Below are 24,581 nucleotides of genomic sequence, written 5' to 3' on the forward strand. Positions count from 1 at the left end.
ACCTGAGTGCTGGACTAAGGGTGTGCACCACCGCTTGGATCTCGTGCCTGTTTTCTATAGTTCCTTAGTAACTTCAGAGTATAGTGTGCAGTGCTGTATACACCCCCAGAAAGGCTCTAGAAGCCACCACTGGTATGGCTGTGGTCACCTATAGTAAACTTAGGCTGCTCTACAAGTACATATTCTCATCTTCCAGAGGTCAAGACAATCACCAAGTCCTATGTTTGCAAGCATCAGACAACATCCCAGTGAGGCCACCAGCCACTGGGCTCTGTACATGTGTAGTCCTCCATACCTGCAGGGAACCCAGTACCTAGAAAGGCCTCGAAATGTTTTACTGGGCAGTTACCCATCTCTTGCTGCAGTTCCACCAGTAGCCACCAGGTGGCACCAACAGCATATCCAGGATATCTTGGGAGGCTGCTTGGACTCCTGTCATGTCCATGCAAACCCAGAATGGCCCCCAGTTCTGTTCAGTCACAGATGTGACCTCAGCCAGGGCCTCCCAAGCTCTTTTTGAACTGTATTCCCAGCGTGTTGTTATCCTTCCTGGGATTCGGGTCCGGCTTGCTGCTCTGCCCAGACACAGCAGCTGGGGCTGGCCAGTGGCTTAGATACCATCCTTTGGGGAGGGTCAAGAGGAGAGGAGACTCAAAAACAGTCAGGACCCCACTTGTCCAGCAGTGTCTTGCTGGAGGGGCATCTTCCCCTGAAGGCTATCACTGCAGCCTCAGGGACCTGTGCCTAGCACCCACCTTGAGGTCCCAAGTGACCCTAGCCACATTCCTTCACCTCCAAACCCACAAACAGGGTTCCCACACTTCACACCATCCAGCAAAGCAAACCACAAACTTGAAAAGCATGTTTTATTGAATTTGGAGGGACAGTTTCTTATTATCATAGTAAAAATGCTGCAGTTGAATGCTGTAAAAAAGACATGGTGCAGCAATGGCCAGTGTCTGGCCAGGAGGGGACAGGCCAGGCGACAGCTGGAGAAGGAAAGCATCTGAAAGGACAAGTGCTAAGAGAAGAACTCATGGGAGGCAGACACTCCCAGTGCCCCCAAGAGCCGCCACACAGGAGGGGGGAGGCAGGCGCTCTTCTGTCACGGAGATTCAAACCCCCTACAATGCCTCTGAACAGCATGACACACAGCAACAAACTGGATTCTTGTTCCTCTGTCAACCCAGGTGAGTCCTGGCCATCCCATTCAGCCCTGGTGCTGAGGCTGCTCTGCCCTCTCCCACCCCAGAGGGAGAAAGCCAGCTAGCATACCACAGTGAGGTGCTTTGGTGCCCTCCAGTTGGACTTTGGCCCTGGACCCTAAAGACAGGTGGCGGCCAGAGTGGCCAGGTCGATGGGGGCAGTGACAGGACCCACCCAGACCCATGAGCCCACATTGCACATGGTCTCAGAAGTCCTTAATATTTTTCTACATGAATCTAATTGTTCTGGGCACTGAGGCCACATCTGGCCTCAAATTGGATGAAATAAATTAAGAAAAACCCCAGGATAATTTTCCTCCTGACCTGGCTGGGAGGTAGGCTGCTGCCCACAGTAGAAACATTCTCCCCTGGTCCTGGAGGCTGGCAAGGTTCCTCCCCAGCACATCCGAGAAACAAAACCATCAGCTAGAGATGATCCACGCGGGGCTTCTGGACTCGGTGATGCACAGGGGTGAGGGCTGCCTGCCGCCGGTCCCGGGCTCAGGCTGTGCCACTGGCTGAGTATGAGAACTGGGGGAAGTGTGGCCTCCGCTCGCTGTCTGCACACTCCATGCTGTCATCTGCGGGCGGGCCAGCCACAAGAGACGCTCAGACCCAGCCTCCGGAAGCAGCCCACCCACCTGCCACATAACGGAGGGCACAAGGAGGCTCTACACGTGGCCACGGCCACCCTGAGCCCTCACCCTCGGCCTAATGGCTACCATTCTCCAAAAGGGGCTTTTTAAAATGTGGGTTTGGGGCTGGAGAGAGGGCTTAGTGGTTAAGAGCACTGGCTACTCTGACAGAACCCAAGTTCAATTCCCAGTACCCACATGACATCCCTCAACAACCTCCTCCTCCAGTTCCTCCCCTCTCCCCAAAAGAAAAAACTAGAGTCAACAGAAGCTTGACACTGAGGCACTTGAGAGCAGGCTGGCCCTCACCTTGATCAGGCGGTGTGATAGTGATCATCTGAGCAGTGAACTCCTCATCAAAATACCTGGTATCAGTCTCAGAGGTGACCTGGGGCTTAAAAGGTGGGTTCAGCTGTGGAGGAACAGGAAAGGACTGGTTATAGCTCCCTTCCACACTCCAATTCACAATGTTCCAGCCCCTCTCCATCTCCAGGCAACACTAACTTCCTGAAGGGTGAGCCACTAGCAAAGGGTACAGCTCTAGATGAAACTGGGTAGGGCAGTGTAGGCAAGAAGGGGAGGGCACCTAGGGCAGCCCCAAAGGGGCACAAGGTGACTGTGCCCATCTCCCAGCGGCAGGGACAGCCCTGTCTCTTTTTATCTGCTCGTCATTTTCCTTGCAAGTTTTCTTAGAAATGGAGAGAGACTAGACTTCAGGTAAGCTCATTTGCCTCACTGACAGCCCAGGGAGAAGAGGCAAACTGGAAAATGATGTGTACATGGAGGAGCCAACACCCCATTGGGTCCCACAGGCAAGGATTCTCAACTACAATGCCCCCAAAATCTGGTGTGAGGGCAGTGTTACATGTCACCTCAAGAGATCTCTAGATGGGTATGGACAGGAGAGGTGTGCCATTCACACCCCCATATGATCAGAGGGCAGGGCTCCGGCTGCTGGTCCCATGTGGCCTAGAAAGGACATTGAAGGTAGGGGGCAGGCTGGATACACTAAAGGCAGGTTTGATGACAGGGTACCCACACAACATGTCTAGTGTTGGGCCCACATGCCATGCCTCATCAGCCTGTGCCAACTCTGCTCAGGAGCCAAAGGGCACCCCACCTGGGGATGAGTACGAGAGACTGCTCTCTGCCAGCGGCCTCTGCCATGTCAGAAAGACAGGTGCTGTCTGAGAGAATGGGGCAGGGCTCTATGGAAGCTGGAGAAACCTAACATTACCCCCGCCCGCAGCTAGCTTTCAGAGCAAAGACAGGAGTAAGGGCACAGGGTAGGCAACACGGGCACAATCAAGGGCCTGGACAGGCCTCGCAACTGGGTGAGGTCCGCAGGGTGTGTAAGGAAGGCGTGCACATCCCTGTGGCTCCTGCAGGGGCATGTGATTACCACAGAGCTGAGCCCATCATGGGCATCTGAACCAGTAAAAACTGAAGAGTGAGTGTTAGTGTGTGCGCGCACACGTGTGATCCAGAGATGGGCACAGTGGCCAGATGCACACCTTCTTCTCATACACATCTTGCCACACGATGTTGGCAAAGAAGCGGTGCTGCATAATCTCCTTGGCATCCTCGGAGCCCCCGCCAAGCCTGTGGGTAGGAGACAGGTCCAGAGCTCAGACAGTGCATGTGAGGGGACAGGCTCATGGGGATGCTCTCGGGGTGGGACTTCCTGAGCAGCTGTGGGTATCCCTTGGCTACCTGACCACCACCTGGGTCTGCCCTGGCTACATGTGACCGAGACTACACAGGGCAATATGGTGGGTACACCGGGAAGCGGTACTGTCCAGAGGCGGAGCTTAAAGTACTGGTGGCCCTTACCTCTGTGTGGGGTCCTTCTTCAGCAGTCCAGCCAGCAGGGACTTGGCCTCTGGCCCAAGTGTTCGTGGGAAGCGGATCTCCTCCATGAGGATGAGCTCGAAGAGGCGCTCATGATCCTGGTTGTAGAAGGGCAGGCGACCACACATCATCTCGTACATGACCACGCCCAGGCCCCACCAGTCCACTGCACGTCCGTAATCATTGTCCTCCAGCACCTGGATGGGGGACTCTGTCACCATGTGTCCAGGACACGGGGGGTGGGGGAACGCACAGGAAGTGGCGGGGCACCTCAGGGGCCAGGTACTCGGGCGTCCCGCAGAAGGTCTTCATGGTGGCGCCGTCCTTGATGCCTTCCTTGCACAGCCCGAAGTCCGTTATCTTGATGTGCCCGTCCTTGTCCAGCATGAGGTTCTCCAGCTGTCAGGAAGCCTCAGTTAGCGTGGCCAGGCCCCCGGTCCCCACTTCCCCCAGTCCGTGGACACACCTTGAGGTCCCGGTATACCACGTTCTTCTCAGAGTGCAGATAGTCCAGGGCCGACACAATCTCCGCACCATAGAAGCGGGCCCGGTCCTCGGAAAACACACGCTCACGGGAGAGGTGGAAGAAGAGCTGTGGGCGGACAGCGCGGAGGAGGGCTGCATGAGGCCCACCCGTGACCCACAAGGCAGAGGAGGTGAGGGACTACCCCCAAAGAGAACTAGGGGCCTGGAGACTAACTCAGCAGAAACAGCAACTGTGGGCTCACATGGCCAGGGGCAGCAGCACCATCTGTGCTGCGGAGAGGGTTCCAAGGCTCTCAGAGGGACAAGTTCACCCGGGAAGTGCCCAGACCTGAAGCTGCCTGGGGCCCTACCTCGCCCCCATTAGCATATTCCATGACAAAGCACAGGCGGTCATGGGTCTGGAATGAGTACTTCAGGGCCTGGAATGGAAGCACAGAGAGTCTTAGCACCGAGGAGCATTAAGATACTGCCCACCCAGCCAACCCCAGGATGTATCAGGGCATCTTAGTGTTGTCTCAGGTGTTAGTCCAGACTTCCTCGCAATCAGCAAATCCTTCTGCCTCAGCCTCCTAAGTGTAGGACTACAGATGTAAGCCACCATGCCAAATGGCGTATTTTAAGATAAGAAACATGGGTCTGGGTTCAAATGCAGGGCAAGATGGCTTAGAAGTTGACTGTACCAAGTTCTGAGGTCACCAAAAGCCTCCAGGTGGGGAGTTTGACCTCCAGCTTAGCATTTCTAGAACCAATGCCCTGAGCCATCCAGGAGCCTTCCCATCATGGACTACAGGTGGCCCTGCTTAAAGGCAACACCCCAAAATGCTGACCCTGGAGCCAATCAAGCTGCTATAACTGCGCTTCACTCACTAAACCCCGAGGAAAGCTGGTCTCCAGAGAAATCATCCTAGAAGATGGGTCTGAGAGAAGTTAGGGATGGAGAGTTTAAGCAACCCCAGGCTTCAGCAGAGTGGGATTCCAGTCACGCCTCCCTCCCTGCACACCACAGTTGTATGCTTCCCAGCTCCATGTCAGCACCTCACACACACCCCTCTACCAGTCCACCTAAAGCCTGGAAGCCCCTGTGTGTACACAAAGGCGGCAGCACCATGTGCCTGACCCACTCTACCCTACCCATCCCTATCTGACGGCCGCTACTTACTGTAAGGAAGGGATGCCTGGAGTTCTGCAGGACGCGGTTCTCAGTAAGTGTGTGGGCAACCTCATCCTGGAAGGTGGAACCAAGTGAGCACCCCTCTCCCCCGCAGTCCTCTCCCCCCCCCCCCTTTCCCCTGCAGTCCTCTCCCCCTCCCCCTCCACCCTGCAGTCCTCTCCCCCTCCCCCTCCACCCTCCAGTCCTCTCACCCTCCCCCTCTCCCCTGCAGTCCTCTCCCCCCCCCTCCACCCTGCAGTCCTCTCACCCCCCCTCCACCCTGCAGTCCTCTCCCTCCCCTCCACCCTGCAGTCCTCTCACCCTCCCCCTCCCCCTGCAGTCCTCTCACCCCCCTCCACCCTGCAGTCCTCTCACCCCCCTCCACCCTGCAGTCCTCTCACCCCCCCTCCCCCCTGCAGTCCTCTCACCCCCCCCTCTCCCCTGCAGTCCTCTCCCCCTCCCCCTCTCCCCTGCAGTCCTCTCACCCTCCCTCTCCCCCGCAGTCCTCTCCCCTCCCCCTCTCCCCTGCAGTCCTCTCACCCTCCACCCTGCAGTCCTCTCCCTCTCCCCTGCAGTCCTCTCCCCCTCCCCCTCTCCCCTGCAGTCCTCTCACCCCCCTCCACCCTGCAGTCCTCTCACCCCCCTCCACCCTGCAGTCCTCTCACCCTCCCCTCTCCCCCGCAGTCCTCTCCCCCTCCCCTCTCCCCTGCAGTCCTCTCACCCCCCTCCCCCGCAGTCCTCTCCCCCTCCCTCTCCCCTGCAGTCCTCTCCCCCCCCTCCACCCTGCAGTCCTCTCCCCCTCCCTCCACCCTGCAGTCCTCTCCCCCTCCCCCTCTCCCCTGCAGTCCTCTCCCCCCCCCTCTCCCCTGCAGTCCTCTCACCCCCCTCCACCCTGCAGTCCTCTCACCCCCCCTCCACCCTGCAGTCCTCTCCCCCTCCCCCCACCCTGCAGTCCTCTCACCCCCCCCTCCACCCTGCAGTCCTCTCACCCTCCCCCTCTCCCCCGCAGTCCTCTCCCCCCCCCCCTCTCCCCTGCAGTCCTCTCACCCTCACCCTCCACCCTGCAGTCCTCTCCCCTCCCCTCTCCCCTGCAGTCCTCTCACCCCCCCTCCCCCCTGCAGTCCTCTCCCCCCCCCTCCCCCCTGCAGTCCTCTCCCCCTCCCCCTCCCCCCTGCAGTCCTCTCCCCCTCCCTCCACCCTGCAGTCCTCTCCCCCTCCCTCCACCCTACCCTCCTAGTACCTTGGCGACGATGACCTCCTTCCTCAGGATCTTCATGGCATAGTAGCGGCCTGTGGCCTTCTCCTTCACCAGGATCACCTTCCCAAAGGTGCCCTTGCCCAGCAGCTTCAGGTACTCAAACTCGTTCATGGTCTGTGGGTGGCAGACAGAGCCCAGTTAGGGAGGACCCTTGCTCACCACAACCAGCCGATGGGGATAGATACCTACGCCACTGCCTTCAGCTCGACAGTGTCCAGAGGGAACAAAGCTCCAAGTTACCCTACAGCAAACTCAAGAGAGCTGGAGCCAAGACGGGACCACTCTCACATCTGCTGGCCTGTGGGGACCAGTGAAAGGTCTGTACAGTTTAGCTCGGAGGACCAGGGCTTGGGAGATGGTGGGCATCTTCATTTTACTTTTTCTTTCTTTAGTACAGTGGCTTCATGCCAGACAAGAATCCTGCCAACTGAGGTACATCCTCAACCCATGTAAGGGGAGCCAGAGGCACCCAGACCCCGACAGGGAACCAGTCAGGGATACCAGGTCCTTCTACAACTCTGGTAGCCCCAGCAGAACCAGAGCCCAGACTCACCACACGGTGCTTGGGCTTGGCCAGGGACACCTCCATCTCCTCAGCCCCCGAGTTGTCGCTGGGAGAACCTGATCGGAAGTCCATCGTCTCTTCCTCCTGCCTCTTGAGTCCATCAGCCACAGTCTGGATGGCAGTGGTCCACTCTTCCCTGCAGGGGTCAAGTGAGGCTTCAGGCACCAGCAGGGTCTCCGCCACGGCTTTCGCCTACCAGCTGCCTGGCTGCCTGGCTGCCTGGCCCGGAGGCGAAGCTGCAGTCAATCACCCAGAGCCTGGTCTGCATGCACTCAGGAGTGTCAGAAAATCTCAAGGAACTGGGGACGCTGATGCTTCTCCCATCATTTCGCCACCTACACCCGACAAGTAGAACAGACTAGTTCTCCAGAATGGGCTCAGCAGAGGCCTTTGGCTCTCACGCAAGCATGGCCTGAGCAGGGCGCATGGCCACTGTTCCAGAAGCCCCCCACATGGTCATCTCACCGCTCCTCAGGCGTCTCCACATGGAAGGTGCGCTCAATGACTGTGGTCCACTGCAGGCAGCGGATGATGAACGTGTTGGGCCTTGGCCGCTCTGTCTTCATCAGCTGGCATTCTAAAGGAGAGGCCAGGGGAGCGTCTACCTGCATACATCCACCTGCTTCTCCACGAAGCCCTCCTTACAGTCCTGGCCAGACACACCCTATCCCCCAGACCCGCCCTCCTATCTCAGGAAGGTGCATCCCATCCTCCCTTTAAAAAAATTATTGGGTTGGGGATTTAGCTCAGTGGTAGAGCGCTTGCCTAGCAAGCACAAGGCCCTGGGTTCGATCCTCAGCTCAAAATAAAAAGAAATCTGCTTTGGGGCTGGAGAGATGGCTCAGAGGTTAAGAGCACTGGCTGCTCTTCCAAAGGTCCTGAGTTCAATTCCCAGCAACCACATGGTGGCTCACAACCATATGTAATGAGATCTGGCTCCCTCTTCTGACCTGCAGGGACACATGCAAGCAGAACACTGTATACACAATAAATAAATAAATCTTTTTAAAAAATTATTTATTTGGGGGGCTAGAAAGATGGCTCATTGGTTAAGAGCACTAACTGCTCTTCCAGAGGACCCAAGTTCAATTCCCGACACCCATATGGCAGCTCACAACCATCTGTAACTCCAGTTCCAGGGGTCTGACACTGTTTTCTGGTCTCCATGAGCACCAGGCACACACATACACAAAGGCACAACAAACACCCTTACACATAAAATAATAAAATAAGAATCTTTAAGTCTTAAAAATTGTTTATTTTTGATATGGGGTCTTTGGTGTATAGCCCTGGAACACTCCACATAGACCAGAAACGTCAAACTATGGCAATCCTCTTGCCTCTGCCTCCTAAGTGCTAAGTTTACATGTTTTAGCTACCACCCCTGGCATTTCTGTTTTCCAAGGCAGGGTCTTGCTATGTAACTCTGCCTGCCCTGGTACTCACTATGTAATCTAAGCTGGCCCTGAGCTTGAGGCAATCATGCCTCAGCCTCCTGAGTGCTAGGACTACAACACAAGCTACCACACCTAGCTACATCCCCTCTCCCAGTCCCAATTCCCCTCAAAGAACAGAGAGCCAGTTGGGATGCTCTGCTCTGAAGGTGAGGCACTATAAGAAGGTGCCAGGCTAGATCAGTTAGCCCTGCACCATAACCATTTCTAAAGTTCCTCTTTCCCTCAGCTGCTGACCCCTATCTCATGCTGGGTCTTAATCGAGGGATCGAGGAACACTGATTTCCCTGGGGGTTAAGAGTGCAGGGCCCACCCACCCCGTTTGGTGCAATCACATAGAGAATCCCTGGTAAAATGGCACACCATGCAGCACCCACACCAGGAGCATACCCTGGAATATGGAAACTCAGAGCATGCACACCTGGTGCATACCTGGTGTATACATCTATCAGGGTGGATCACACAGACAGGCCCTGAGGGTCTGTATGCAGCAAGAAGGCTTCCTGGCAAGACTCTATAAGGCAGGAGGGGCTGAGGGGCCTCCCACATTCCATCGTCTGGGTCCTGGCAATGTGAGGGGCCTCCAGGCTCCAATGAATGAGCAGGGGGCAGTCTGCCAAGCCAGGGGCTAAGAGGGGCTTGAGGCCCAGCCTTGGGGAAGGCCTGTGACAACATGGAGTGGGGGATGGGGGTAGATAAGCACCCTGAGCCTTGTCCTCAGCACATCTGGGACAGCTTGTCAGACCAGCAGATGAATACTAGCACCAAGCTGGGGTCTTAAACCCTCCCACCAGAACCCACCTCCATGGAAGAGCCCTTGAACTGGCTTAAACACAGCCCCACTCAGCTCTGTTCCCTGCTAGGTATACACTGCCCACCTCCTGAGGCCCAAGCCCTGCTCACTGGCCAGCAGCTCCCTTGGCTGGTACCCATACCTACGTGTCTGCTCCAGAGGTCCCTTTCCTACCTCCTGCAACGAGTTAGCTAGGATTCCTTCCCCATCCAGCTGTCGAGGCAGCAACCTATCTTAAGGCTTAAGGCTCTGGAGCAGATCTGGGGCCTGGCCAAGGGAGGTGGATGCCCTGGGATCTGAGGCAGGTCAAACAGAGCTACCTACAGGGCAGGAGCATATCAAGAAGGTTACTAGGTGCAGAATGCAGATCAAGCAATGAAAGGCACACACTGCACCTCCAGACTGCAGCCCGAGGATGACCCCGGAGTCTGCTGTTAGTAACCCCCCTGGCTCAGACATGCTGCTACATATCACTATCAAACTCAACCACACCTACGAAACTAGCTGAGCCCTCGGCCAGTCCCAGGCAGAACTGGGCTGTCACAATGTGGCACAGAGAACAAGGACATAGCTTCTCAAGCCCCAAGCTCTCAAAGATAGTTTCACAGTGTCCCCAACTTTATCACCCTCACCAATCCTGGAGTAGGGCTGACTCCCACTGGCACTCCAGTAGGGGACCACAAGACCCACAGGGAAAGGGCTTCTGATGCCCTTCCCAGGGACAATTAAGAAATGGCTCCTAGGGTGTCACAGACTCCTAGAGCCGGGAATCCCTCCTCCTGCTGTCTACCCAAGAGCTCCCGAGAGTTCCCAGGGAATGCCCTTGAGTGGCTTCTGGTCCCTGTTAGAGGGATTCTGGTCAAGCCACTCTCTAAATCAGGTCCAGTCACCACATACTGGAACCTTCAGCCTTCCTAGCAAGGGCCCCCCAGGCCCAGCCAGAGCTGGCCCCTCGCCAGTGCTAGAGGAGGTGACTCAAGGCCAGCACTGTCCCAGCACCCTAGGACAAAACCTGGGGGCTCTCTTCAGGCTCCTCAGTGGGTGGCAAGGGCTTCAGCCTGCCTACTGCCCAGCCAGCTCACTCAACCCAAGCGGCTAGGACGCTTACGTGCCACGGAGAAGTTGTTGAGGGGAGACTCGCGCTGCTCCACGTCCTGAGGCCGCTCCTTGTAGCCGATGAAGGTGCCGTCATTCTTGAGGAGGAAGTAGCGTGGCCGCCAGGTCTTAATGTATTCCCCTGCAGGATTGGGGACATAAGGAGTTGCATGTGAACATTACTGCAGTGTCCCAGACTCCTGAGAGGACCCGGGCACGGAGATTCAAGTGAAGGGTGCAGTGCGAGGTGGGAAGGACCTGGGCCATTTCGGCCTTCCCAGAAGGCCCTGTCACTAGGGCGGAGCTGCCAGTGCATGCTGCTGGGAGCATCTTCCAGGGCTCTGTCTATGCAGCAGACCCAGGAGGCACCACAGCTGGAACAAGGAGGACTTGGGCCCGAGCTGAGACTTGGGCTGTGCCCAGCTGAGTCCTGGTCACCCAGGTACACAGGAACATCGTTCTCCCCAGTTCTGCAACATCAGCCATAAGTGGGAACCACACTCAGGAATCAGAGCAGATGTCCTCTGTGAGCTCCCGGCGACTGTCATTTTTCATACTGACACCCGGAAAAAATGTTTAATTTACATTTTGCCGAGCAAGGAGTCTGAACAACAGGGAACTAACTAATTAGGCAACTTCTTCATCTGAGGGGACACTAGGCTGAGGGCAGGAGGGGTAGCCCACAGGGCTGGGGTCCCTCAGCTCTATCTGGGATAAAGTCGGCACCTGGAGGGATGTGTAGTGAGCAATGCCTGGACCAAGCCACCTACCACCAGGTGCTCCAGGACACAGACCAAGTCACAGGCACCAGGCAGTGCACCTAATCCCGTTTCCACAGCCCCAGGGAGGCTGGCCGGCTCTCCTTCTCTACCCTCTTACGGTATGTGCCAAATCTAGGCGTTCTGAGTACACTTTTCCAGGTGAGATACAGGCTACCTAGCATAGCACACCAGCTTGGACCCTCCAGGCCCTCTGGACCTGCCAGGGCACAAGTAGCAAGGGCTCTGGATGGCATACTGCAGAGTTCTACACGTGAACCACCTCCCCATCTCCACCATCTAGTCCCTTCTTCCAATCGACGCCCTGGGAGGCATTTCCAGACACCAGCCTTGCTCTGCATGCTCCTGTGTGATCCTGCACAAGTCAGAAAGCTAAGAGATGAAGAAGAGAAGCGAAGAAGTGAAGAGAGCCACTACCAGACCAAGACCCCCACTGCAGGGGCTGGCAGCTATTAGAGCTAAGGATCCTGTCCCCTCATCACTGAAGATCTCCTAAGCCCGCCATCAGCACGGACAAAGACCCCAGCTCCACAATGGATAGGGCAGCAAAGAAGAAAGCCTAAGCTCCTCCTGACTCGGTAGCATGTGCCCAAATGTGGCTGGCGCTCCTCCAGGGCATAGGCAAGAATATTCTGCTTCTCTTCAAGGGCCACAGTCCACATGTAACCACTAGGACACCTGTAAACTGATTCCTGCCTCCCATCTTTACCTTCCAGAAGCCTAGCTCCCCAGCCCAACCACCTCCCACAGCTACTGGGTGCCTCAAAGCAGTGGCCAAAGCCAACCCTCCCTTGCTTAGGAGGGTCTTAGGCCTCAGCAACTTGCCTACACAACATGAACACAGAACAGGGTTCCCACCCAGCTTTGCAAAGTCCCCGGAGGCCCTGCAGGCACCAGCCCTGCTCCTGACCAGGTGCCACACACCTGCAAGTATTCACACGCCCAGTAGCCCCGCGACAGACCCCCTCCTGGCACAGTGCCTAGAAGGTGCAGGGGTAGGCAGGGGCTCTGAGTAATACAGCAGAGCCACTGGGGGGTGAGCAGCCCACCCCCAGCCTGTTCCTTCCTAGGCCACCCGCCGTGCATGCCCACCCGCCAGCACCAGTCTGGAGCTGTCGGCCCCTGATGGAGTACCTCCTATCTCACCAGCTGCTGCTCCCCGGGACACTAACTGAGTACGGAGGCTGATGAGCAACGCACCCGTGCCCCAGAAATCCATCTTGATTTACCAACTGCTGCCCACCCCGCTGTGCTCAGTGCAGGCCCCCACACGAAGACCACCACCCTGACCTTAAATCTACTACTGGTTCTTAGCCTACATGACCAGCCCCTTAGGCCAGGCAGATTCTGAAATGTGAACCTGGAGGTGCAGGCAGGGGCACTCACCAGACAGAGGAGAAGGCAAGTACCCAGAAGGGCCTAGATGCCCTTTCCCTCCCTGGCCACCCAGAGGCCACATGGCCAAGGATAAATGTAAAGTGAAGTGACCTCATCGGGTCTTCTCCCGTGGCGGCCTCCTTCCAGAGGAAAGGGGCCCAGCTCTGGCACACAGATCTCTTTCTTCGTCTCCTGCCTCAAGGTCTAGCCAAGTGGTCAGTGGGGTTACCTACTGGCTGAGGCAGCTACAGCCTGGGATGTGGCCTGCATGTTAATGAGTTCAGTCCAGACAGACCCCAGGTCCCACCCCTCTGCAGAACTGAGCCAACATACGACAGACAAATGCAAGAGGCAGCTACCCTGCTCCTTCATGGTTGCATGGGATCTAGGAATGCTCCTGTCCACTCCTGGGGTCTCTTTTGGGGACATGGACTTCGGCAAGCCTCCCTCCAGCTCTTCACACTCCAGCAAGCCATCCTGGCCTCCACAGAAGTGCCAGGCTCTGACCCACCCAGGCTCCTCTTGGCTCCCTCACCCCATCTGGATGCTTGATACCCTGACCCCAGGCAAGGCGGAGTCCAGCTGGAGAAGCTCAGCACCAGCTGGAGCCCTCCACCTGTCTACATAGCCTCTGGGAATGCAGGTCCACACGGCCCACCAGAGGTGCCCCGCTCCACCTGGAGTTTCCTTCCCAGGCCTGTGTTCACACAGACGTGGACAGATGACAAACGACCAGTGCCACCTCCACGGTGGGATCCCATGGCCAGATGCCCGCCAACAGCTCCTAATGAGCAACAAAACAGCAAACAGGGGACACCCCGGGCTAAGGCCAGCATCACAGTAGATCCGGGTCCCCACGAAGCAGATGTGCAAGCAAGTCCATCCAGAAGGTCTCACACCTGCTATGCAGAGATGGCAGCCAGTACCCACCCCACCCAAGGACCCATCCCACCTTCTTGCACCAAGGCCAGCACCTGGGAAGAGGCAAGGGCTCCCTCAGTCCCACCCACTCTTCCAAGACCAGATCCTATCCAATTCTGGGGGGAAGAGTACCCAGAGATGCCACTCATTGATGACCTCACAACGCATACCCTCCAGCATCTGTGTGGATTAGCCTCCAAGTCCCTCCATCAGGGCCTTCTGGACCTAAATCTCAGAAGGAAATGGGGAAGCCAGGCATGATAGTGCATACCTTTAACCCTAGCTTTCAGGAGGCTGAGACAGTGGCTTTCTCACAGTTCAAGGCCAGCCTAGTCTACATAGTGAATACCAAGTCAGCCAAGACTACATACAGAGAATCTGTCTTAAAAAGGAAAAAAAGAACTGGGCAGTGGTGACGCACACCTTTAACCCCAGCACTTGGGAGGCAGAGGCAGGCAGATCTCTGTGAGCTGGAGGCCAGGCTGGGCTACAGAGTGAGTTCCAAGACAGCTAGAGCTGTTACACAGAGCAATCCTGTCTCAAAAAACCAAATAAATGAGAAAAACGGAGGAAGAGCGAATGCTGGATGCTGGGTACTAGCACAGCACCTCCACAAGAGGCTTCCCCTGCTTGGCCTCCCACAGCAGAGCACTGTAACAGGGCATCATGACAGCCACGGCCATGACCTATACTTCCAGACCATCCTAGGGGACACCCATGTCCTAGGTACAACCAGAGTCACCACTGGCCTGGCCCGTGTCCTCATCACTGTGAGCACTTTCTCCAAGTCCCTGGTTCTTGGGGAAACTGCTGGATAAACACTTTGCCGCAGTGGTGGTGGCAGGCAGCAGCTGGCAAGGCGCCAGGCGGCACCGAGCTGTTTCTCCACAGCAAAGTGAGCCCCAGCAGGCCTGGGGAGCAGGCGCCAGCTGACAGCAGCGACCAAACGTCCCCCACCGCCAACACATCCATCGCACCGACAGCTGCCGGGTGCCCATTTACCTTCTCCAGCACATTGAGCAAGCGGTCTGCTGTTAGCAGCCCATCGGGGCCACTAGCCCAGCTCCTGCTGCCTTCTGGGCAGTCGGTGGTCAGCAGCTGGCAAGGTCATCCCCGAGGCCCAGCCTCCCAGGTCCCTCTGCAGGCCCTGCGTTCCATGTCTCTTGACCCCAACAGATTCAAAGCCCAAAAGCTGGGCAAAGACGGGGTGGAAGAGTGTGCTGCCCATGAGCAGGTAAAACTCCAGGTCTGGTGTCACCAGGTATAGCCCAGATTCTGCCTTTCTCAGAGGAGTGCTTATGTAGGTCTCATAGGGTGGGATACCAGTGGCCAGTCTGGGCCTGTAAAAGACTGGCACTCCACTAAGCCTGGGTGGGCTTTTGCCACAGCCCACAACTCTAAAATGTCACCAAGCAGGAGGTAGGGCTCACTGTACCCACCAGCTTTCTGGAGAAACTGAGGCTTAAAGAAAGGGACTCTAGAGGTCACAGAGGCCAAAAATAACCAGAGCTGAGGGACGGCCAGGACACCAACTGCCATCGGCAGGCCTCAGCTGAGAAGGGCCAAGATCCAGCAACTACCCAAGCACAATGCCTCACAAATGAAGTGATGGAGCCCGTGGCCTGCTGCTGCTCCAGGATCTACTTCACATGGTGGTGACTAGTTCTCCAGCCTCCTACAACCCACTGGGGGTATCATACCTCCCACAACTGCCACCTCCAACACACAGGGAGTACTGGTCCAGACTTTGGTCCACATAGCTACCTCCTCCTCAGCTTCCCTGGACCAGAAAAGAAGGCCAGACTAGAGCTCCACCCTAGAACACAACCCCAAGCCTCCTACAGTACTCAGATCATCTAATTCAGCATAGTCCCAGTTTCTCCACACACATAGCCAGCCCAACACCACATCAGCCATCCCCCTTCCCCAGACACAAGGCACAGCCGAGAGACCCCAACTGTGCTGAGTCCCAAAGGCTGTGCCCTCCTGTTACCTAGCCACCTCCCTCTCTACCTCCTTTGTGGCACAGCCCGTGAGGCCCAGACAGTCCTATAAGATGGCTTAGCAAGTAAAGGCACCTCCCCTCAAGGATCCACATAGAAGAGAAAATCAACTCAAAAGGTGTGCTCATGTGATCACCCCCTCCCCTGCATGTGTGTGTGTGTGTGTGTGCGCGCGCGCGCGCGCGCACGCGCATATGTATATATACACAGAGACAGACAGACAGACAGTCTCTCTCTCTCTCTCTCTCTCTCTCTCTCTCTCTCTCTCTCTCTCTAAATTTAAAAAAAAAAAAAGAGGCCCAGACAGAGCAGAAAGGATGTGCTGGGAAGCAGAGGCAGCCCCAGCCTTGCCTTTACCCCCCAGATACCAGAGCCTACATGGGCCAGCCAGAGCCTGGCCAAGGGCAGGAACGCCGTCTCTAGAACAGTGTCTTGGGGCCCACTACCTCCTAAGTTCTCTGCCAAGAACCCAAAAGGGCGAGGCAGGAAACTCACAAGTTCAGGCCAATCTGCACTACAAAGTAAGACCCTATCTCAAAAACTACTGAAGGAATGGAGGGGAGGGGAGGGGAGGGGAAAGTGGGGAGGGAGAAGCAAGACATCCAGAGGCAAAGGACAGGTCCCTGCAGACAGGCCACTGGAACTGAGGGGCTCCTGGCTGCTCCTCTGCCCATCTGCCTGGCCCAGGGCCTCCGTCCTGGCTGGGGAGGCTTCTCTGGGGAAGTGCTGGGTGTGGGTGGAGCACCAGCCATAGTGGGGTGGCTAGGACAGCCACAACTACTGTCACAGGGCGGGCCTAAGGGCTGGTGCTGGCTCCGGGCCTGGCCCGGGTGTGACTGGGCACAGAGGACTGCCAGCCAAGGACAGGACGGCTCTCCCTACTACCCCATGGCACTTCTAGGAACCAGCCTGATGCAACCCCTCAAGCTACTCCTGGCAGTGGGCCACGGTTCTACCTATCCACGTAGCACCCCACCTCCTTCTAAGTCTGTGTTCCTCTGTACAGTGCACTCTGCCGCCCTGCAGAACTGGCCGGTCCCATGTCCACACATGTTTTTCCTCACCGCCTTGTGTCCTCCATGTGGCTCAGCCCCAGGGACAATTCCATCTACAGGACAGTGGTCAGGAAGCAGAGAGAAGTGCTGCCCACTCTGGAGTCACCAGGCCAACAGTGACCCTCACACCCCAGTGGAGGCCGCCCAGCTTCCTCTTTCGTTGTTTGTTTTTAAGGGAGAACTCAACACGTTCACAAAACAGGAAACTCAGCCCCACCACCAGCCAAGACTCAGTGTACTGCCCACTCCACGGGTGGACCCAGGGCACTCAGTTGCCACCCTCTGTCCAGCTCTCTACCGGGTGCCACATGCTTACCTCTCTCTCAGGCCCAGTCTCCACACACAGCACCACTCCTGTCCCTAAATGTTGACCTGCCCACTGGGCTCAGAACCGTTGGCTCTCCCCAGAGACTCACTAATCCAGACCCAGAGCCCCAAACCACATGCCAGCCTCTCTCCACCCCATCGGACCTCCTCTACCTGACAGGAGTGAGAACAGCCAGGTGGTCCCCACCCTGCTAGGCCCCTCAACTAGTTTGCTGAGTGAGTGAGCCTACACTTGGCCCTACAGCTGGTCATGCTACCTACTCCAAACACACAGCCCCTTCATCCACTGTCAGTGTCCTCTGCTTCTCCAGACTCACCTCTTGTGGGCTGGGGGACACAGACAAGGGCTAACCTGACCACGTAGATGGCTATAGGTCAGCTCCTGTGCACACAGCCCACCAGGCATCAGGGATTTGGGGAACCACCTACAAGAGTAACACAGACAAGCCTGTGGCCCCAGTACATAGCTCCTTTGCAATCTGAAGACTGAAATCGTAGGTCAGACAAGTTCAGCCATACCTGCGATTTAACCCCAGCTTGGCTATCAAAACCCCAAACCTCCGCATCTGGGGACATATGACCAGCACTGGGCCTGGCATGTCCACTCTGGCAGGTGCTGCTGCTCTCCTCACAGTCCACCCACCTGTCCATCAGGCCGGCCACGCTGCTTCTGGCCGCCTTTAGCTCCAGCCCACTGCCTCCCATCAGTCTATGGGCCCCTTGTTGGACGCCCAGAGGCTTATCAGGTCCAGCCGCAGATCAATGTATAGCTAGAATGTCTGCTCTTGTACTGGGCACTTAGCTGGGCACCCTCTGGTCCAGAGTACAAATAGTCAGAGCTCCCAAGAGTGGTTTGGGGACCCTTCCTGAGGGGTGAGCTCCCAAGGGGTAGGAGAAACCTGGACCTCGGATCTCTGTAGATATGGAGTAAGGGGGAGGAACATCCTCTCTATATGCTCAAATAGCCTCGAAGGCATGGCCAGCACATGGGGAGCTTGGGAGTTCAGCCAAGATCCAATGTATGTGGCTCCAAGCCCCTGGCTGGACATGGGAGACCTAGCAGATGGATTCAATTCCCAGTCAGCAGTACTCTAACCTACAGAGTCAACAACGTGGAGGATATGGGGATACCCAGGTGTTCAAGGGATCATGGGACACTGAGAGACAATTATAGTAGCCTTCCTTCCTTGCCTACCCCAGCCAAGTCAGAGTGGCCTTAGGTTGGAGGTTGACCTAACATGTTCTGACCCCAACCCAAGACAGGGAGAGAGTTAGAGCCCCAAACCAAAGATGCAGGCATGAGTTGGAGCCCATAACATACACAGTTGAGGGTGCTCAGAAGGGAGAAATGAGGGTCACCAAGACAGGCTTTTCTCAGCAAGCAGCAGCAGGCCAAGCAGTGGGACATGGCTGGGCCAGAGCAGGACATGGTAGGAGGACCCAGACCAGGAATGGCATATGGCTACCATCACCGCCATCAGAGTCCTTACCACCCGGGCTGCGACCATGAGAATGGCCTGGCTCTCCTGGCCTGAGGCTGGTCACCAGGCAGCTGTCCCTAGAGGCTGCTGAGACTAGGAAGCCCCTACCCCACAGACAGGTGTTCTCTGTCCATTCCACCTGGTAGGTGTCGTGTCTAGTTGGGCCGTCCCACAGATAATACTCTCTTCTCCATATCTTCACCCATCCCCACTTCCATGCCATAAATGTGGAAATCAAGGCCTAAGGAACTCAGTGACCTTCTCCTGGGGAGGAACAATCACTAAGCTGCTAAACCAGGTTCAAACACAGCCTCTGCACACCCTCGAGCCTGATGTCCTGCCCCACCCAGCCTTCAAATGGCTCAGCCGTAAGGAGCAGTATGACACCCCAGGCCTCAAAAGGCTTCCTGCCTGGGGAATGTTCCAGTAACTTGAGGCCCAGCAACCTCTAGATCGGCTCTAACTCTGACAGCCATACACTCTACATTCGTCCATGAAATAGGCTGTGTACGGCCAGGGAGGGGAGAAACAGGGGCCAAAGGGGAACGTGTCCCGCTTGCAAAGAGGGTGAAGCGGACAGCAGAGCACAACCCAGGGATCCGAGCTCAGGAGGCAGGACACCTAGGGGGCTGGGGAAGGAGGCACTGGGGAGGTGGGAAGGCAAGGGGAGCAGGACAGACTGGAGCCAGACAAGAGGTACAGGTCACAGCCCTTGCAGAGCCCAGCACAGAATCTTCCCTGGAGCTGCCACAGTGAGACCTCTTGACACAGACAACCTTCTCCACCTCCCTTAGCTCATGGCTCTCGGGCCTGCTCTGCTAGAATTTATATCCCACATCTCATGTCCTAACACCAACTTCTGTCCCCAGTCTCCGTCTTCTGTGTCTGGGTCCTCCTCTGGCCACCAAGATCACAATTCCCTCTGCCAGAGAGCCAGAAGGAGTGGGAGCGGTGGCTAGCATTGGCAAGGATCACTAGAACTTCCGGTGGGAGCAGGTCTGCAGGAAGAGGAAGTCAGGAGGGGCTGAGATGCCTGCCCCAGGGCAAAAGCAAGGGACTGTCCTAGGGAACTGGCTTTGAAACTTACTCCTGGCAGGAGGAAGCTGGTGGGTATGCTAGAAGGTGAGGGGCCTTGGGAACAGCCGGTCCGTTCTTCAGTTCTCATGCCAACATGCCCCTGTTGGGCCCCTGCTGATGAGAAGCCCCCTGACTTCAGGAATCCAGAACTAAGGTGGGCACAGGGCCAAGCAGAGCAACCCTGCCCTGCTTGCCCTCAGGAGCCCTTGGGCAGTGCCCAGGCTACCAGCCTGCCAGCCCTGGAACAGCAGCCATGTCCTTGCTGCCTTCCAGGAAAGTCAGGAATGAGGCTGCAGCAGCTGGCCCCACCCCCAAGCCGCTCAAAGCAGGCCCTGCACAGGGCCTCAGCCTCTAGCCAAGAGGCCCCAGAAGGAGGCCATGACCTCCATACTATGGGAAAAACTGGGCCTGCACACTCCTCCTGAAGCAGGCCTAGAGCCCCATGGTGGGGAGGTGCCACTCCTGCCCAGCATGCCTGGACACAGCAAGCACTCTTTGATATGGCCATAAAGTTGCCTGTTGGGCCATTATAGCCCCCCAGATTCCATACCTGGGCAGACCCAGGCCCAGCCCTGCTCCCCCTGCAGAGCAGGGACTGACCTCGTTTGTGTAGCCAGCCCTCCTTCACAATGGCTACGTCGTTCATGGTATCCGTGGCCCCCACAGACCGGGGTAACCCAGGGATGCTCAGAGTGTCTTCTCAGCAGGCTGAGCCCAGCCGGCTTGGCCACAGCGTCTAAAAGAAGCCAAGAAAGCATGTGAGGCGGGGTCCTGCTTGGGGTCAGCTTTAGTAAGTCCCAGAGGACCCACAAATTACCCACATCCCCTCCTTTGATCCACCCCCCTCAGGATCCCAGGTTCCCCCTTCACCCTTACCCTGCCAGCCTGACTGATTTTATCTCAAAACACTGCTGTATAAGACCCACGTCCAGTAGAAGCTACATGCAGATCCAAACTGGACAGTCTAGGATGCAAGGCTGTGGCCAACCTCTACCTCCCTGGCCTCTGCTGGAACACTCCATCCCCAGAAAGGGGATGTTCCTGACAGGCAGCCAGCAAACAGTCCACCTCCTCCAGGCAGCGCTGACTGCTTCTGCTCTGCCCCACACTAGTGGGGGTGCTTGTTTGCTGGCCTTGTCCTGCATTCTCACCAGCCTAGTCTAGGAACGCCTAATGCAGAACACAGGGTTCCCACCTGCTGGGATTAGGAACACAGGAATGTAAATACTAAAAAGGCACAGGTAGAGTAGGTAATGGTATGAAGCAATGCCCAGAGACCTTCAGGGCAACACTACAAACCTCCTCAGGTGAAACCCCAGAGCCTCTCAAAATCAGCACCCTGTTCCTCTGAAGCTGCCTCATCCACTGGGGTAATGTGTACTAGGCATCTACAGTTTTGCCAAGCGTTCACCCTCCTCTGAAGCTGCCTCATTCCTTTGGCTAACATGTACTAGGCATCTATGGTTTTGCCAAGGTCTTCACTCTATACCAGGGACAAAGAGACTTCCAGACAGCTTGCTGGTAAGGAGCATCCAGAGCAGGGTGGTTACAGCCCACAGTTACAGCATTCAGCCCACACATGGGCAGGCAACATACAAGACCTAGGGTCCTGCAGTGGCCCACCCGCTAGCCTGTGACAAAGCCCACTCTGCCAGCTCATCTTGCAAAGTTCCACTGCTTCTTGGCTGGAGAAACTCCTGGGCAACCCTCAAGCCCCAGTTCTTACATCACCAAGTCTGGACACTCTGGGGAGTGCATTTGGGCATTCCTTTACCAGCAAGCCTGTGCTGCGGTCCCTCCACATGGGGCTCCTGTGGCCAGGCCCAGGAAAGACCAGAAAGCCACTGTGGAACAGATGCCAACTTGGGTCTACTACAGCTGACCCGGACAAGCCCCTCAGTCACCGATCTAGCCCGGAAGGCACAAGCTGGCACCCAGAGTCACCGTCACTTTGCCTCAACTGAAGCTTAATGTAGAACAAAAGGAAGACCCTGCTGCTATGTGTCACGCGCCAAATGCCGGAGTAGGAAAGACCACACTGGCCCAAGAAAGAAAGTACCTTTCCCTCAACGAGCAGGTGGCAATGGAGAGCCAGAGTGAAAAAGGTAAGCCAAGAAGGAACCCCAGAGGGTGACTGTCAGAGTGGGTGTGGCCTGGAGGCAGAGGGTTGGAGGGCAAGACCTCTCTCTGGATGTCCCCCACCCCCACCCAGACCCAAGGTCCGCTGATGATAGTCAGCTGTCCAGAGCCATGTAAAAATAAATCCACACGCATGGAGTGAAGAGACACAGCAGTTAACCAATGTCCACATCAAGCAGCCCTGAGCATGTCTCTGGAGGGCCTTGCCACAAGGGCATATGGTTGCTATTGTTAAGTCTTAAGAGTTCAACCCCTCTGGGACACTGGGCCCACACGCCCAGCTGGGGCCCCACCAAGGCGACTTGCCCTTCACTTGAGTGATGGCGCTAAGCAGTCAAGGCTAGCCACCTGGAGCCAAACCAGGGGCCTCGGGGAGGAGTTTGGCCACAGAGCAGAGGAAGGTTCCACCGTCACCTAACTTAGAAACCAGTCCTCTTTAAGACAAATCCATCAGTTCCTCCAGTATCCCGGATCCCAGAGGCCGATCCCACGCGTCCTCTAAGCCCCAGCCCCTCCAGAAACCACCTAGTCCAGGAAGCAGTTTCCGGGCCCAAGAAGGCTAGCAGTCTTTTGTGGGCTAGCCTGGGCACAGTGCCACCGCGCACAACTTTCTGTCCGTGGGAAATGAGTTCTCCTTCCGAGGGCCCTCCCACCACACGCAGGCCGCGGGGCGAGCCTTTCTCCTACCCTCGCTGGCCGAGTGCCCAGACAGCCCCAGGCCCCGGGGCGCACCGGCCCCCACTGCGCACGCTAGCAGCGCCCCTCTCCCGCGACCCGGCCCCGCGGGGCGGCCACCCAAGGTCACGCGGCGGCCGCCCGCACCCTCGCCGGCGTGGGCCTCCTGCGCGATCAGCCCGGCCCCGCGCGCTCCCCGCCCAGGCCTCCGCTCGGCCACTTCCTGCTCTGCTCGGAGGCGCGGCGCGGCCGGGAACAAAGCAGGGTGGCCGCGGCCCGGAACAGGGCGCGGCGCGGGCACTCACCGGGCCGCCGCGTGCGGGCGACGGGGCCTAGCCGGGCCGCGGCCTCGGGCGCCCGCCGCTCCGCATCCCGCGGGCGGGCGCTGGGCGGAGCCGGCTGGAGGCAGCGGCGGCCGGGCGCGCGCTGCTGGCCGGGTCTAGGCCGCCGCCGTGCCGGCCGCCGGGCGCTGCTCGGTCCGCTCCGCCTGTCCCGGACTCGCGTGCGCTGCCGCGCTGGGCCGGCCGCCCGCCGCCTCGGTGCTGCCGCCGCCGCCGCCGGCCCGCCTTCTCCCCGCCCCGCGCCCGCGCCGCCCGCCCACATCCGCCTCCGCCGCCCCGGGCGCCCCCGGCGCGGCCCGCGGCCAGGGCGAGGCACCCCGTGAGCGCGAGCGCGGCCCCGCAGGCGCCGCCCTCGGGTGGCCCCAAGCCAGGGCCACGCGGGTAACGGAGCCCCGCCGCAGATCCAGGGCTCCAGCTCCGGCCTAGGTTTCCCCGTTTGTGAACGAGCTGGCACTTGTCGGCCTAGCTCTCCAGACCCCACGGAGGCCGGCGTGGGGGAGTGGATCAGTTTTGACTTTCTCAAGAGGCCCAACTGTCCCCATCTTGGGAGCCGGGAGAGACCGGCTACACTGCAGGCCACACTACACAAAAAGGAAGGCTCCGGGGGACGGGGGGGACGGGACGGAGACACTCATTCGAGTCGGTACTGTCTGCCACAGAAGCTGATGGGGGACTCTGCGGGTGACAGGGAGAAGGGGACACACCTGGACATCCAGAGGGACCAGTGTGTCGTTGGGGGCAGACTCAAGGGTAGGGCTCAGCCAGCCAAGACCTCGCTGTGGACTCCGATGGGCGAGGCACGGGGGAGGGGGCGGGAGGGGCGGTTCCTTATAGTGTCCCGGAATTGAAGAGTCAAGGTGGCTGGGGCCTCTAACCAACCCATCCTCTCTTCAACCCCTTAAGCCTGCCCCAGCAGTTCCTGCGCAGAGCCCCTCCCTCACCCCTGAGGCCCAAACTGATAGCCCGTTTGTGAGTTTACCTTCGTGTGTTTGGTATTTTTTCCGAGGGGGCATTTTTTTGTTTTTCACCCAAGGGTCAGAGTTCACCTGGAGTGTAAACAGGAGGGTAGATTTAGTCCACGCTGGCGCCCAGAATCGAGTTGCCGCTAAAATCGGCGCTCCGTCTCTGCCTCCCAGGGCTGACCTAGGAAAAACGCCCTTCTCCGGGAGAACTCTCCTCTCAGCAGGGGACACACACTCTGGGGGCGGGGGGGGGGGTCTGTTCTGGGCTCTTCCTGCAACTCAGCTCAGAGCACCTCCAGGCGCTAAGTCAGAGAGGCCCAGCAGGTCTGTGCTGCTCCAGCTGTATCCCTGACCTGAGGGTTACCCTCGGAGACTGAGAGTCACACACACATCCATCATTCACCCAGCAAACTTTCACCCTAGGCCCCCTGGACCTCCTCCCCTGCTTCCCCAAAACCGGTGCATCACAGGGCTGAGCAGTGGGGAGTGGCCACTGGGAGCCAGCAGGGCGCCCTCTTGTGGAAGACATAGCAATCCCAGGCTATGGGATCTCTACTGAGTGATCTCTTCTGGGTGCTCTCCCTGGAAGCCACTGTTGCGCTCCTACCTGTGGTGAGCAGTTTCTGTGCAGTGCCGAGTCCTGCCTTTCCTTCTCTATGTCTACCTCCCTCTGTGTCCAAGGTCTTCCTGTAGACAGGGCCCGCACTTGAGCGGCTCCCCTCTTGGGCCTCCTAGACAGAGCCCTGCCTTACTGTGACTTGCAATTGACATGCTCTTACAGCTAGATGTTTCCAACAAAAACTGCGGTCCCTGACCAGGCCTCCTGCAGCTTCAAGTGCCTGAGCCCTGAGCTAAGAGGTCTGGACCCTGAGGCAGCTCCCAGGTCAGATGGCACCCCAGAGCTGGAGAGGTTCTGGACTGGTTCTGGTTCTGCCGCCTGTATGCCACAGAC

The 24,581-nt window shown here is 57.6% G+C and overlaps 1 protein-coding gene across 1 annotated transcript; it reads right to left on the reverse strand.

The window, feature by feature from the left end:
* Positions 1-849: 849 nt before the first annotated feature.
* Akt1 (AKT serine/threonine kinase 1) lies at positions 850-22,908 on the reverse strand. The gene is made up of 14 exons (XM_036206115.1): positions 22,632-22,908; positions 20,113-20,248; positions 10,506-10,634; positions 7,616-7,727; positions 7,139-7,286; positions 6,568-6,699; positions 5,337-5,402; positions 4,528-4,596; positions 4,158-4,283; positions 3,962-4,090; positions 3,674-3,888; positions 3,355-3,442; positions 2,150-2,252; positions 850-1,786 (listed from the first exon to the last, which is right to left on the reverse strand). The coding sequence occupies exons 2-14, from the start codon at positions 20,156-20,158 to the stop codon at positions 1,707-1,709; spliced, it is 1,443 nt and encodes a 480-aa protein (XP_036062008.1). The 5' UTR covers positions 20,159-20,248; positions 22,632-22,908; the 3' UTR covers positions 850-1,706.
* Positions 22,909-24,581: the final 1,673 nt, after the last annotated feature.

This window comes from Onychomys torridus, chromosome 14, assembly GCF_903995425.1.
Source record: "Onychomys torridus chromosome 14, mOncTor1.1, whole genome shotgun sequence".
In the NCBI taxonomy this organism is placed as follows: domain Eukaryota; kingdom Metazoa; phylum Chordata; class Mammalia; order Rodentia; family Cricetidae; genus Onychomys; species Onychomys torridus.

Excerpts from the sequence above, each read along its gene's own strand:
- Akt1 (XM_036206115.1), bottom strand. The coding sequence starts at position 20,158 with ATGAACGACGTAGCCATTGTGAAGGAGGGCTGGCTACACAAACGAG. Across the intron at positions 7,728-10,505 it reads CAACAACTTCTCCGTGGCAC|AATGCCAGCTGATGAAGACA; the intron begins GTAAGCGTCCTA and ends CCTCTCCTTTAG. Across the intron at positions 1,787-2,149 it reads TATCACACCGCCTGATCAAG|ATGACAGCATGGAGTGTGCA; the intron begins GTGAGGGCCAGC and ends GCCCGCCCGCAG.